Source organism: Scomber scombrus, chromosome 14 (genome assembly GCF_963691925.1).
Source record: "Scomber scombrus chromosome 14, fScoSco1.1, whole genome shotgun sequence".
In the NCBI taxonomy this organism is placed as follows: Eukaryota; Metazoa; Chordata; class Actinopteri; order Scombriformes; family Scombridae; genus Scomber; species Scomber scombrus.
Window position 1 is genome coordinate 16019690 of NC_084983.1, and position 13398 is coordinate 16033087.

At 38.8% G+C, this 13398-nt stretch overlaps 1 protein-coding gene across 3 annotated transcripts in view; it reads left to right on the plus strand.

The window, feature by feature from the left end:
• Nucleotides 1-13398, plus strand: part of gria4b (glutamate receptor, ionotropic, AMPA 4b) — a 135830-nt gene that overhangs the window by 70167 nt on the left and 52265 nt on the right. For all 3 annotated transcript variants that reach the window (XM_062432884.1, XM_062432886.1, XM_062432887.1), the window contains exon 4: nucleotides 8884-9068. In XM_062432884.1, coding sequence (XP_062288868.1) covers nucleotides 8884-9068 — 185 coding nt within the window. The remainder of the gene's footprint in view (nucleotides 1-8883; nucleotides 9069-13398) is intronic.

Consider the following 13398-nt stretch of genomic DNA (forward strand, 5'->3'; position numbering starts at 1 on the left):
GGAATGCTAGGATGTTGATGGACGGTAATGGCTGTAAAGTGTTTAAAGTTTTAAAGTTTGTGGAATACTCCTTTATGTTCAAATCTCTGTAACTGATTCCTAAAATGCACCGCATGCATCCATAAACATAGTACTGTTGTTTTCTCCACTTGCTCAAATGTAGAAAACTATCGAGCTGTGTAGATCACTTAATTATGACACAAAACTGTTTCAAAAGTAACTTTTTGGATCAAGGTTGTTTGCTGACTTTGTAAAACATAACTCGAATGAAGGCACTCCTTATTCCACAGATAAATAGTAAAATGCTTTAGCTAGCATTAATAACAGGCTTAAAGGAGTGGTTCAGAAAGTTGAACGTTAAACACTTTACAGCCGTTACCCTCCATCAACGTCCTGCTTTGCTGTTTGTATTATTTGACCATGCAGTTACAGTATATATGAATATAACTAATAATTCAATAAAAAGGAGGTCAATCCCACCCTCTCACTCTCTCTCTCTCTCTCTCTCTCTCTCTCTCTCTCTCTCTCTCGCTCTCTCACTCTCTCTCTCTCTTTCTCAAACTGTCGGGGCATTAGAGAGCTTTGTAGTTTCACATGTCAAAGTTTTATCTGATTGAATCGCAGATAACGAGTCATGGTCAGCTACCGGGACCAAAAAGTTTCAATATCTAATCCCCGCTCCTCAAAGAAATTAAATCAGGTGTGACGGCAACAACATATTTTGGAATAGGCTTTGTGTGTTGTGTTCAAAGTGAAGTACTGTTTAATTCACACAAAAATAGGGGAAAAAGTGACAGTTCTTTGGAGAGCTCTGTCCATGGTGCTGAAATCAGGAAGCAGACAACAACAACTCATTTGAGCTGACTGATGCTTTGGCTCTGCCACTCTGTTGAAGTTGCTGTCATCCTAACTGTGGGAAGCAGCGGCTGTCAATGAAATGACATGCCGGATGAAACACAGAGGATGTGAAAAACATGACTGGCTCTTCACTATTATTACAGCTGAATGAAATGTGGTGCTTAAAGTTATTTAAATCCTAACCAGTTTATTTCCATTTCACAAATTAAATGCCTCTTAAAAGAGGAATCGGGTGACATATTAAGGCAATAATTAAATATTTACAGTGATTTGAAATTATTTGACCAGTTTTTCCTCATCCTTCTACATAATTTGTCTTTTTTTTCCTTTATTAATGCCGCCCTAGGTTTTCACTTTAGTTTTCCTTTACATTCATTGCTCTTACCAGCTTTAGCTCATCAGTTGAAATCCTTCATCCTTGGTGAGGCCTTTTCTCTGCAATGGGCTGGAAGAGCAGAGTGTAAATGGAGGATCACTAATACTGAATAGTTATACTTATTTTACATTTTTCTTGTAAAAGTTTCTCCACTGCACACACGTCATCCATCAAGTAAAACTGTTAATATGAGTGTGACATCCTTAAGAGGCAGAGTTACACATTTGAGTACTTCAAATATGTCACGTAGCCTTCTGTCTTTGTCAGTGGGTACGAATGTGTGCATGTTCTGTATGTGCATGTGTGTGCTTTTAATAAGGCTTTTTGGTGCAGGCTGCAGCACTTTGGCCTGAGGATTTTTTTTCACACACATAGCACCAGGCATTCATCCAGTATTGACTATAATGTAGAATCAGCCCACGCATGGCTGAGCTCAGTCAATGAGCGCCTGTCTGACTCCCTGCATCACAGCAGCAGATATACAAGGAGCTGAATACTGGAGCGTCAGAGTCTGTGTGTGTGTGTGTGTGTGTGTGTGTGTGTGTGTGTGTGTGTGTGTGTGTGTGTGTGTGTGTGTGTGTGTGTGTGTGTGTGTGTGTGTGTGTGTGTGTGTGTGTGTGTGTGTGGTGGATCTGATTAGCTTTTCCTAGAAGTCCCTACAATACATAAATACACACTTGGGGGAAACAAGAAGAGAAGAAATGAGAGCACAGGGAAAAAGAAAAGAGGAGTCAAAAGAGGAAAAACAAGGAGACAAGAGGAAGCGAGAGGAGAGGAAATGTGAATATTTACTTTTTTTTTAAAGGAGGAGAGGAGAGATAAGATGAGGCATGGAGAAGAGCCAAAGAGGAAACAATGGATGAAAAGAAAAGCAGAGAGCGGGGAAACAAGATGATGGTTCTCCAGCAGATAGACTGGTGTTCAAGCTGTGATGAATGACTCTTCTTTTTTTTTATCAAGCATAAGCCTCTCTCTGTTCTCTCTGGAGAGGAAGAGGTGAAGGCAAAAAGGACTGACTCATTCAGGATGAAGGGAAAGGAAAGGAAGGCAAGGATGGCGGCTCAGCAGACAGATGCTGACAGTGTGCACCACACCGGAGAGTAAAGACGGGACAACAGGGAGGGGAAAGAGGAGAAAATCATACGCATAGTCCAGATGTGCTCTCACTCTCCGCTCCACACGCTGCAGCTGCTTCCATCTAGTGTCCACATCTGCTCCAATCAGCACCGCTTGCGTTAGCGTCAGTCTGCACACTCGCCCGTGGCTGTGTCTTTGATGCTGATGCTGATTGTGGCTGGCTGCTGCTCCACATACAGCCTCAGGTCTACACATTTATCAGCTGGTAATCAGCTGGCCCTTTGCACGCTTTGCTTGCCTTGGCCGCAGCAGCGTTTTTTTGCTGTCCATGTTCTGTGTGCACTGCGAGGCACAATGAGACATGATGGGATATCATAATGTTACATACTGTACAAGCAACTCACTGCAACTGCTGATTTGTATCTGCTGGTATGATGATCTCAACATGAACCTGGCACCTGATATTGATTTAGCTTTAATCTTTTGACAAAAAATATTAGTTTTAGTCATTTTTAAGTAATAAGATCAGTTAGGTTATTTTCATTTTTAGTCTAAATTTAGCCTAACAAATACCCAAGACTTAAGTGCTAAATAATAATAATAATAATAATAATAATAAATAGCTTTATTTATATAGCACCTTTCATATATAATATGCAGCTCAAAGTGATTTTACATTTGAAAGAATAAAACAAGAGCAAACATACAGCAAGTAAAATAACAGCAAAGGTTAAAACAAATGTGCAAATAATTAAAAAATAACACTGCTGTTGGACTGCTGTTTTGAAGCCTTGAGTTTAGCCTTTGATCATCGCCATCTTTGATTTTTGGAGCCAGAAGGCACCATATTTAAAACGAGAGGGTGGAGCTGACCCCTAGCTTGGTTAGTGCAGTGCATTTATTTCACACATTTCAGTAGGAATAGATTATTGGAAATGATTGATTGATGCTTTTGATGATTTTTGTTGCCTTTTTCATAATAGTTTAAAGGTTTCGGAAGCTACTGAACATTATGTAATCATATGTACAGACTAAAATGACCATAATTGCAGTGATTTTCTGAATGGTACTGCATTGTCATACTCCACTTTAACACCTTTGTTAAACCTCCATGTTTTAAATGTATATATTCATGCAATGGCAGCATACAAGATATAAAATACATGTTTTGGGTTCAAAACATAAAGTTCAGGTCTACAACTTCATTTTATTTGTACGTTGCTTTAAGCCAATTCACCATGCAGGCGGACACCTTTGCCCTAAAAGAGATCGATTCCATACCAAACCAAAGCATAAGAGCAAACCGCTGTAATGACTTAAACTACCAATCAATACATTCAATAACAGCAAAGTAGCTGCAGCTGCCACAAGGAGTCGCATTCAACCACGTCTGCACAAAGTCTGTCCTTTTTATTATGTTTATTGGTCGGGGACCATGAAGAAAAAAGCAGGAAAGCAGGAATAGATGCTTTGTATCAGATTCAGTAATCCTCTGCAGTCTCTGGACAGGTAGACACAAACACCAGAAAATAAATATTAAGGTAAAGAAATAAAATGTGTCATAACCACTGAAGAAACTTTGACAACTCCACACATGAAATGCAACATATAAATGTGCACTACTGACACAAATGGAGGAAAAAGGTAGGAACAATGAAACTAATAAATTGGATAACAAGTTTTCTGTTAAATACATGAGGTTGATAGACATGCTACTAGTGTGGCTAGTAGACTTTGTCAACTTTAGAAAAAGATAAGATAAAATAAGATGTATATTTATTGCTCCCCCTCTGGAAAAACCAAAGCACGGGTTAGCCAAGCGAGCACGAACGCTAACTAATCTGCTTGTTTGTTTCCCGTCGTCTGACAACGACAGGCTCTGAATTTTGATTTTAAAAATGTTCTTTAAGGATGCAATGATTTATGAAAATTAAATAGAGTAAGTTATAAGTTATGTTAGCATGAATATTCATGAAGGGTTCAGTGCAAGGTAGGAAATTAACTTTTGCCCTCATGAGTTTCGGGGTTATTTTGGATCATTTCCAGGCCAATATTTTTTTTAAATGATGGGAATTACCTCAGTTTTATGTTGCATGACAGACATATTTAATGACTTCATAAAAAATAAAAAAGCTAATGGAGCAGCCAAACTTATTATGAAAGAACATTTAATGGATAAAAATACTCACACCGAGTTATAATCTCTGTTAAAGATGAGGCTATAACTTTTATCCATTTAATGCCCATTTTATTTTTAAAAGTATAAACAAGAAGTACAACGTTACATAACGACATAACAGTTCAACTGCTGATTGTCTGGCATGTTATGTTTGCTACTCTGTGGTTTGCTCTCTTCAGCAGTAAACTACTTCAGCTGTTCTCATGCTGCTGATGAAGCTGTCTGCGGTTTTGAGGAGGAGGCGGAGGAGGAGGAAGAGGTGACGTCTCTCACCAGGCCTGACAGTATAGCGCAGCGTTTCCTCCACATGAAGTGTTGGTCGCTATCCAGTCTATCCTCTGACCCTCTATTGCAGACTCTCTGACAGCTTTGGTAGCTTTTTTTTTTTTTTTTAGGCGCAGAGCATAGCAGGAGAGGTTCAGCGACTGTCGAGATTTAATGTTATTTCATTTCAAACTGATCGTGACTCAGCTGGAAGTGTGACGGGTTTAAGAATTTTAAAAATGCCATGGGGGGGGTTGGGCAGGTTCTGAAAGCTTAGCTGTTTTCGCCGGTTCCGTGCCATCATCGCGATTTGAATACAGACCAAAATCCTAACAAGCTTTGTAAAATATATGAAATCTTTATTTTAGAAGGGGATTAAAAGAAAACCCATCATTCCAATTTCACATTTTTACATTTTTTAGGGGTAGTTTGCCCATTGACCCCATCAATTTCCACCTTTGGTACGATGTGATATTAATTCAATTTTTCATGCTAGAAACAAGTCTTTCTTTCAGTCATTGCTTTTCTATTTAAAATGATCTTTCTTAGGCCCGTAAAGCATGCGACTTACCTCCAACTGGCTCTCTGTTCACTAGAAATGGGATAAAATGATTTCGTCATTCAGCTCTTCTAGACTTCTCAATGTTATTGAACTAAATGGATTAAGATAAATTAAATTAAATTCTGATACTGAAACAAGTCATTTTTGTTGTATTCAGCATCTTACAGACACTATTATTCCAGTGATTGTGTGTGTGTGTGTGTGTGTGTGTGTGTGTGTGTGTGTGTGTGTGTGTGTGTGTGTGTGTGTGTGTGTGTGTGTGTGTGTGTGTGTGTGTGAAATGCTTTTTGAGCCAGCGTTCATCACATGACAAACTCAGAAGTTGCAATTAGACCATTTGGCCACTATGTCGAATTGGTTTCACGGCCCAGCACACTTCCTGAGGGCTTCATGAAAGAATTTAAAAAATGCAGCATGTTGATTAAAAAGCTTTATCATGTTTTTTCCCCCCTTTGCGGCTGAGTTGTACACATGTTTCAAGGACAATTGAGTTATGAGCTGCTTTACTGATTATCTTTACGAGTAAAAATACTACCAAAAAGTAAAGACCTCGGTTATCTGCATCTGTCACGTGATGCTTGTCTTGTCGGTCATAGCGGTCACTAGCAGCCTTGCATATAAATATTGATTTCCTACTCAAAAGCTAGCCTTCCAAAAGAGGAGATACCATGTGAAATACCTCTCTGTGGGTTTTAGCTGTTTCATCTTGCAGGCTGATGGTTTCACAACCAGCTGAGAGGATTTTTCTGGCATGTTCGTGATGTTTGTGAACTCCTGCTAGCATGTTGTGACGTCTTATTGATCCTCAAACAAACTGTGGTCCCGTTTCTTTTTGAGGAATCTCAGGTTTCCTGGGTATTTGAAGTGGGATAGAAATGTTTTTGGTTACACTTGTTTTAAGTAAGCTATAGTCTCTGGTGATGAAATTTGTTATTGTGGCTCAAATTCAAGTTTGTGTCACACATCATCAAATACAAATAATTCAAATTGCTTTACAGCGAAAGAATAGTAGAAAAATGAGTTGAAGCATAATTAAAGACAGATACCAGGTTTACATGAATGCACACACACATGCACAAAACTAATTACACTAAGCTAAATAGAAATGGCTTCCACTTATTTTACATGAAGATATTATTAGTGCAAACCACAATTCAGTGGGTAGGATGTACATTTTTGATTGCACTGTGGGAATATTTGGGCATAAACTGGGAGCGTTTAAGATATTCAGTGCTTTGTGGACCAGGAGCGAAGCCAATAAATGTAGCTAGTGGCCATCTTATAGATAATACATTACTGACTGGGCTGAATTTGGACATCATGTAATGAAAATATGATTCACTGCTGATTTGTCTTGTGTTGTAATCAGAAAAATGAACAGTGTTCGCGTCCCATTTGGGGTCCAGATTCCCAATAGTTCTAGCCAAAATGTCATCAACCAGTTCATCCCCGGAGAGGCTGAAGACACTCCGAGACGATACATGCATGCACGAGCGGGTGCAACTGTGTCAACTCGACTAGCAGTCTCTCTCTTGGCACCGACAACCCTCTAATGGGGAGCAAGGGGGCTGGGGAGGGGGATAGAGGAGGTGGAGAGGGAGCTGGGTTGCCAGAGCACAGGTTAATCCACTAATTGGGAGCAAAGGGAGACGGGTTGCCAGATTGTGATGGCCACCAGGAGGGGCCGTTTAAGGGGGACATCTGTTCCTGCTGGAGAACAGCCGCCCTCACAGCTCTCTAGTTTACTCTCTGACACTCATCTTCTTCGTACACAAACCTGACAGCGAAAGCCCCCCCATCCACCCCCCTCTAGAGTCTAGTGTTACATCCGACTCATGTAGTTGAGCCTGTCTCCCTGACTGGACCAAAAGCCAGGATCTGGTTGGAAAAGGATAAAAGCTTTAGAGGAGTTTTCTTCAGTTCAGTTTCTTTTAGGCAGGGACGGAGGGGGTTATCTTGCCAGGGAGGATGTGTCAACTAAAGCCAGTTGGCTATTGAAACGTAGCAATTATGAGCAATATGTTTCATGACTTCACATGGCTCAATGTGCCATATTTCAGCCAGGAAGTATACAGTATCAGCCTCAGTTTCATCAGTTAACATAATCAGTATCAGTAGCACCAAAAAAAGCATTCAGATAATAAGTACTGTTATTTTAATTGACCAAATGTTACAAAATGTTCTGATTCTGGATCTTTTTTTCATTAAAATACTGTAAGTGCAGTAGTGTGGAGTTTTTGACCACTAGAGATGCTTTGAAACAGTTCCCATTTTTTCTTTATTTATATAGCGCCAAAGGCATCTCAAGGCACTTAACACATGGAGCAAGTTTAGACCACACTCTTTAATTCGATTTAAAGAGACCCAACATCCCTATGTATATGTTCACAAACATGCAGGTGAGGCAAAAAAATATGACTTACTATTACTACTAAATATTAAATTACAATTGTTTTATGAGGAACAAACAGAAACATTTCCAAGAAGTTTGTAGTTTCTTCTATGAATCTTAATAGAGTGAGTGGAGCTCACAAATCCAACATCTATAAAATCAGAAGAACCTTGTTTTTTTTTTTTTTTTTTTTTAGCTCTGTCTGTTTTGTGTGTGTTGTATTGTTCGGAAGTTTGTTTTGGGGCAATTTAAGTCAACCAAATTCATGTGATTTAATATCGAGAAGGAATGATAACTATGTTGAAAGGTTGTAGGTAATGTGCCCAGACTCTTGCTTACTTCAATACATTTTTATTTTATTTTTTTAAACCCCCCCCCCCCCCCCAAAAATAAAATGTTTCATGAGGAAGAATATACATTCAACACACTTGTACTTGATTTTACATCATATCTTGCAATCAAAACCAGAACAGACAAAAAAAGAAACAAACTTAACACAAAACCTGATGACGAGGAACAGACATTGATTTCGGACTATTCTGCCAAAAAAAAAGTGTTTTTAACTTTCAGTTTCAGTTTTTTCTGCTTATCTTAGATATTATGTCTGAAGATTATGGCGATGGTAAATACATATTGTTAATATATGATTGCATTTACATACTTATAGTGTTTGTGTATAATGTTTGTGCCTGTTTTTTATCATTGGTTTGAGGCCTAACTACATTTCATTGTCTCAGCACTTTTTGTGTTTTGTGCAGTGTAAATTTGGGAAAAAATGCAACAACAATAAAGCGAACATAAATGACAGATCTGTAACATGATGCCAAGTTGCACGCTCTACGTGCCGCTCCACAACTGTCACTACTGAGTCGTTACATAAAGGCCACACAATGTTGTGCGTGGGCATAGAGCTTCAATTATGACGATCAATATGCACAAATGTCCTGAAAAAAAAGGAGTTTCCACCATATTGATTTGAAAATTAGCTTGTTGGCTGTTTGTTGAAGTTGACAAATTAAACCAGTCTGCCTCCAACAATGTACAGCACATCAATAGGACATTATTATACATTATGATTCAATAAATAATCTGATACTCATGTTGTGCTAAAATTAAACTGTTCCAAGTTCCTTCCACCTCTGATGAGTCTTTTCCTGTGTGTCTGACTTTATCAGGATACGCCATCCTGCAGGCCATCATGGAGAAGGCAGGACAGAACAACTGGCAGGTCAGCGCCATCTGTGTGGAGAACTTCAACGATGCCAGCTACCGGCGACTGCTGGAGGACCTGGACCGACGACAGGAGAAAAAGTTTGTGATCGACCTCGAGGCTGAGAGACTGCAGAACATGCTGGAACAGGTGACGCCACCATGACATCAGTATTTATACCTGCCCAAAAGAAGCATTGATGTCAGTCATGTTGATAAGATACGATAATATATTCCTTTATTAGTTCCACAGTGGGGGAAATTTACAGTATTGCAGCAGCAGAAATAGAAATAGTGTCAATAAAATCAAAACGAATAAAGAACAATAAATAATAAGGAAGTACACAAGCAATAAAAAACAGTAGTAGTAAAAAATATAGTTGAAATATGTAAATATGCACTGTTTACTGAAGTTATATTAACCTCTACTCTCCTGCTGATGTTGATTTCATATTGTGAGGCTTCATTCATATTTGATCTGCTGGATTTGTTTGGCTTCACTGGTTTTTTAACATGCTAACTAAGCAAATCCACTACTGGCTGCTGATGTGTGTCAGCCACACAACATGTGTAGTGTTACTGGTGTTAAATGGTTCAGACTGTTTAGAAATGCAGTGAGGATTGTAAAGGACCGTCCACACTAATAACTATAACTATTACAATTACTATAACGACGACAATGTGAGCATCCACACGTATGAACTATAACGTCCTGTAAACAGCTGCTGGTTCCAGCTGTGTCTGAAGCTAATGAAAATAGATATAGATGAGCTGTTACTGTTGTATGTTGTACAGAGAAATATAAAAAAAGCAGAAGGGTTCACAGGTGGTTGCTGATTTAGTGTATTGATTAGAAGTATTTTTGGGACGCTAGTTGCTGTGATGTTTCAGTATTTACAGACTAAACTGAGCTGACTGACAGCAGCAGATGTTTAAGCAAGATGTGTAAAAGCACTAAAAACTAAAAAACAACAACAAAAAACTAATAAACCACTATTTCTAATGGTGTGACTGTCTTTGTGCCTAAAATATAAAACTCTTTACACTATTGTAGTACCATAAGATCAGCTAAATCAGCTACATCATTAAATACATTTGTCCCTTCTCTAAAATGCACTGACAGTTGCTTTCAGGATCACAGAGAGTTTATACTGTTGATGCTCGATGTTACTCGATGTTTGTTTCACTGTTGTTGTTTTTTTGTTTTTGTTTTTTTGAGCGTGTTTGTGTTAATTAGAAAGTTTCGAACTTGAAAAGCAGTCTGTATCAGATCTCCAGTGGTGTAAGTTGGCATAAACACACTCAGAATATGATGTACGCCTTCATCCTTCCATCTTTCCCCGGGGCAACTGGTGTCTCTGTAATTGTTCAATTATTCAGGAAATCTCCACTCTGACATCTGTCATACTTCTAACAATTTACTTTGCAGATGTGTGTGTGTGTGTGTGTGTGTGTGTGTGTGTGTGTGTGTGTGTGTGTGTGTGTGTGTGTGTGTGTGTGTGAGAGAGAGTGTGAGAGTGTGTGTGCGTATCTGTAAGTCTCTTTGTCCCACAGAGCAGCAGCAGCAGACTTCCTGCTCCATCATTTCTTGATGCCAGCTCACTCTACATCTCGGAAGTAGACATGATGGACTCTGTCATAGTTAGAGCTTGTGGGATGAAACACTCTTATGTGTACAGAGTTACTGCCAAATACAAACAAACATCTATTTTAGCCTATATTCATCACAACTGTCATCCTGCACTTATCTTGCCAAATTATCTTGATCCAGGACAAGGATTTGAATACATAATTGGGCCTCATTAGCTGCTTATCAACAGCACGGTCAGTACATATGAAGGCTTATAAGGAGCCAGATGTTACTTTGAATGACAGAGCCTAAAAATCTCAGAATGCAAAGCTTTTTCTTTTTTTTTCATTTACAGATGGAAATGTACTTTCCTGGCAGCTATTTTTACAACTTGTACAAAATGTACCGTAGCTGCAAAATTAACAAGGAGGGTGAAGTCAGTATCGGTTTAAAGTTAACATGAAAGTTCAAGAGGTGTCAAAGTTAACTAAATCTCACAGAAAAGTTAGCGTGAAGCCACTTTCAGAGATGCACCTTGTTACGTAAGTGAGTCAGCAGTTTTATCTGTTGTTGTTGAGCATTTTTAACTAGATTTGACCTGATAACTTTTCCATTATACTTCCAAAGCGATACATGTTTAAATTGAATGTTACAATCGTGCAAAGACTGCAACAGCAAAGGGTAAAATATACAGAAAAAGAGATTAACATGCACATCCTGATCCACCTTCAGTGCCTTGTGATAAATCTGTCTCTTAATTATTATTTCTTTTGCCAAAAGAAAGGGAGATGGATCATATGGAAATATGAAAATACATGATCTGACCAGTACTCCCTTCCTTAACTTTCAGGTTTTTATTAATGGCAGCTGCATGCATTGAAGTATGAATATTTAGCAGCTTATATGCAGTATGTCAGAGCAAAAATAATGAGAGTCCCAGCTTAATGTGTCATCATTCTTTGCCTTTGCGCTGTCATATTTTGTAAAGCACGCAGCAACAATCTATGATAAATGATAAAACTGATGAGAATATATTTTAGACTCACTGTGAGAAGACAGGAGCTCCCAAAAACCCAAATCCATCACTGTTACGGTGTGTGTGTGTGTGTGTGTGTGTGTGTGTGTGTGTGTGTGTGTGCGTGCGTGCGTGCGTGCGTGCGTGCGTGCGTGCGTGCGTGCGTGCGTGCGTGCGTGCGTGCGTGCGTGCGTGCGTGCGTGCGTGTGTGTGTGTACTTTCAAAGTCACTGCTGTTCTCCAGCGATGCCACCTCTCTCTCATGCACCACAAGTCAAATACTGCAGCTTTATGGCTCTTTTGTCATGTCTGAGATAAAAAGATATAACATTTATGTAAAATACAGCACCTTTATTGATTAATGAAACCAGCATTGACACACACTCTATGTCTGAAAAAAGCTCACATGGTTGAATTTTAGTGATGCGTTAGTCATGAACGAATTGTCCTCATCTCCACTAAACTCGTTCACTGATTGCCGCTCCTAACAGGTTGTTAGTGCCGACTGCAAAGATGAGGCAAGACAACATGTCATTATTGTGAAAATGAATAGAAAGCTTCATTGTCATTATATTTGACATATAATGAGATTACAGGTGCCACTCCATTTGTGCTTTAAAGACAAATAACAACAAAAAAAAAAAAACAGGAGACCCAAGAGCCGCTGCACAACCATGCGCCGCCATGATCTATATATGATGATGATATATGATCAGTAAAGTTAATTTAACTCCTTAACTCCTTTAACGTTAAAATTCCACTTTAGTGCCTTTTTTTTCAACTCACTCCTCGCTCAGAGCTGAAGGTCTGACTCAAGCTGCACAAATCACTCATTCACAAGTTCAATGCCACAGTCCATGACTTTTAATTTCTCCTTTTTTAGTAGTCAAGTCAATTTTTATTATTTATACAGCACTAAATCACAACAGAGGTTATCTCAGGGGACTTTTCAAATATAAAGGGAAAGTCTAGACTGTAGACTTCAAGTTAAAGACCCCACGAGCAACATTTGGTGGGCAGCCATCTCCATCTTGACCAATTTTGTTGAGAGTGAAAAACAGAGGGAGACTGGGCTAAGACAGAGAGACACAGAGAAGCTCATTAACAACAACAATAATAATAGAACTATGACTCATAATAATGGTGGTAGCAGTGGGCTTTATGGTCTGCACCTTCAGGACAAGAAAGCACAAAACTACGAGTAAGATGCATTAATGATACATGAATACATACAGATGGAGTGAAGAAAGGAGCTCAGTGCATCATACAGTATGTTACGGGTAAGGTGATGTATGTTAGGCGAGGAGAAGGATTTTGCATAGAAGCTAATATGGGAGAAATGTCATCTCTTTTGGCTAGTTTTTATCAGTAAATGTGCAGATGCATTCTAGACAAGCTTCTTTAGAGAGTCTAAAGAAGAGTCTTTAGAGATTTATTACATACACCTTATGATAAGGAATTACAATAATCCAGCTTAGAAGTAACAAGTGCGTGGACTAGTTTTTCTGCATGTTTTTGAGATGTGATGTGTCTGATTTTTGCAATGTTACATAGATGAAAAAAGGCCATCCTTGAAATTTAAAGTACTACTAATAGATTTTGATCAATCATGATATCACCTCTATTCATATCAACCAACATTCTCCAAGAGCAATATTTCATGAGATTTATTTATTTGTACTAGTCAGGGTCTGAGGTCGTTCACTGGTGGAGATTCCCTCAACTTTGGGTGACTGACTCAGTGACTCGAGTGATTCAAAAACCTGACTCTCTTTAACGAGTGATTCATAAAGAGACGAGTCAGTAAAAAGAGTCAAACCTCCCATCTCGACTGCATTTTACTTGACTTTAATAACCATAAAACATACAGAATGTAGTAAACTCAGCAAATTGTACT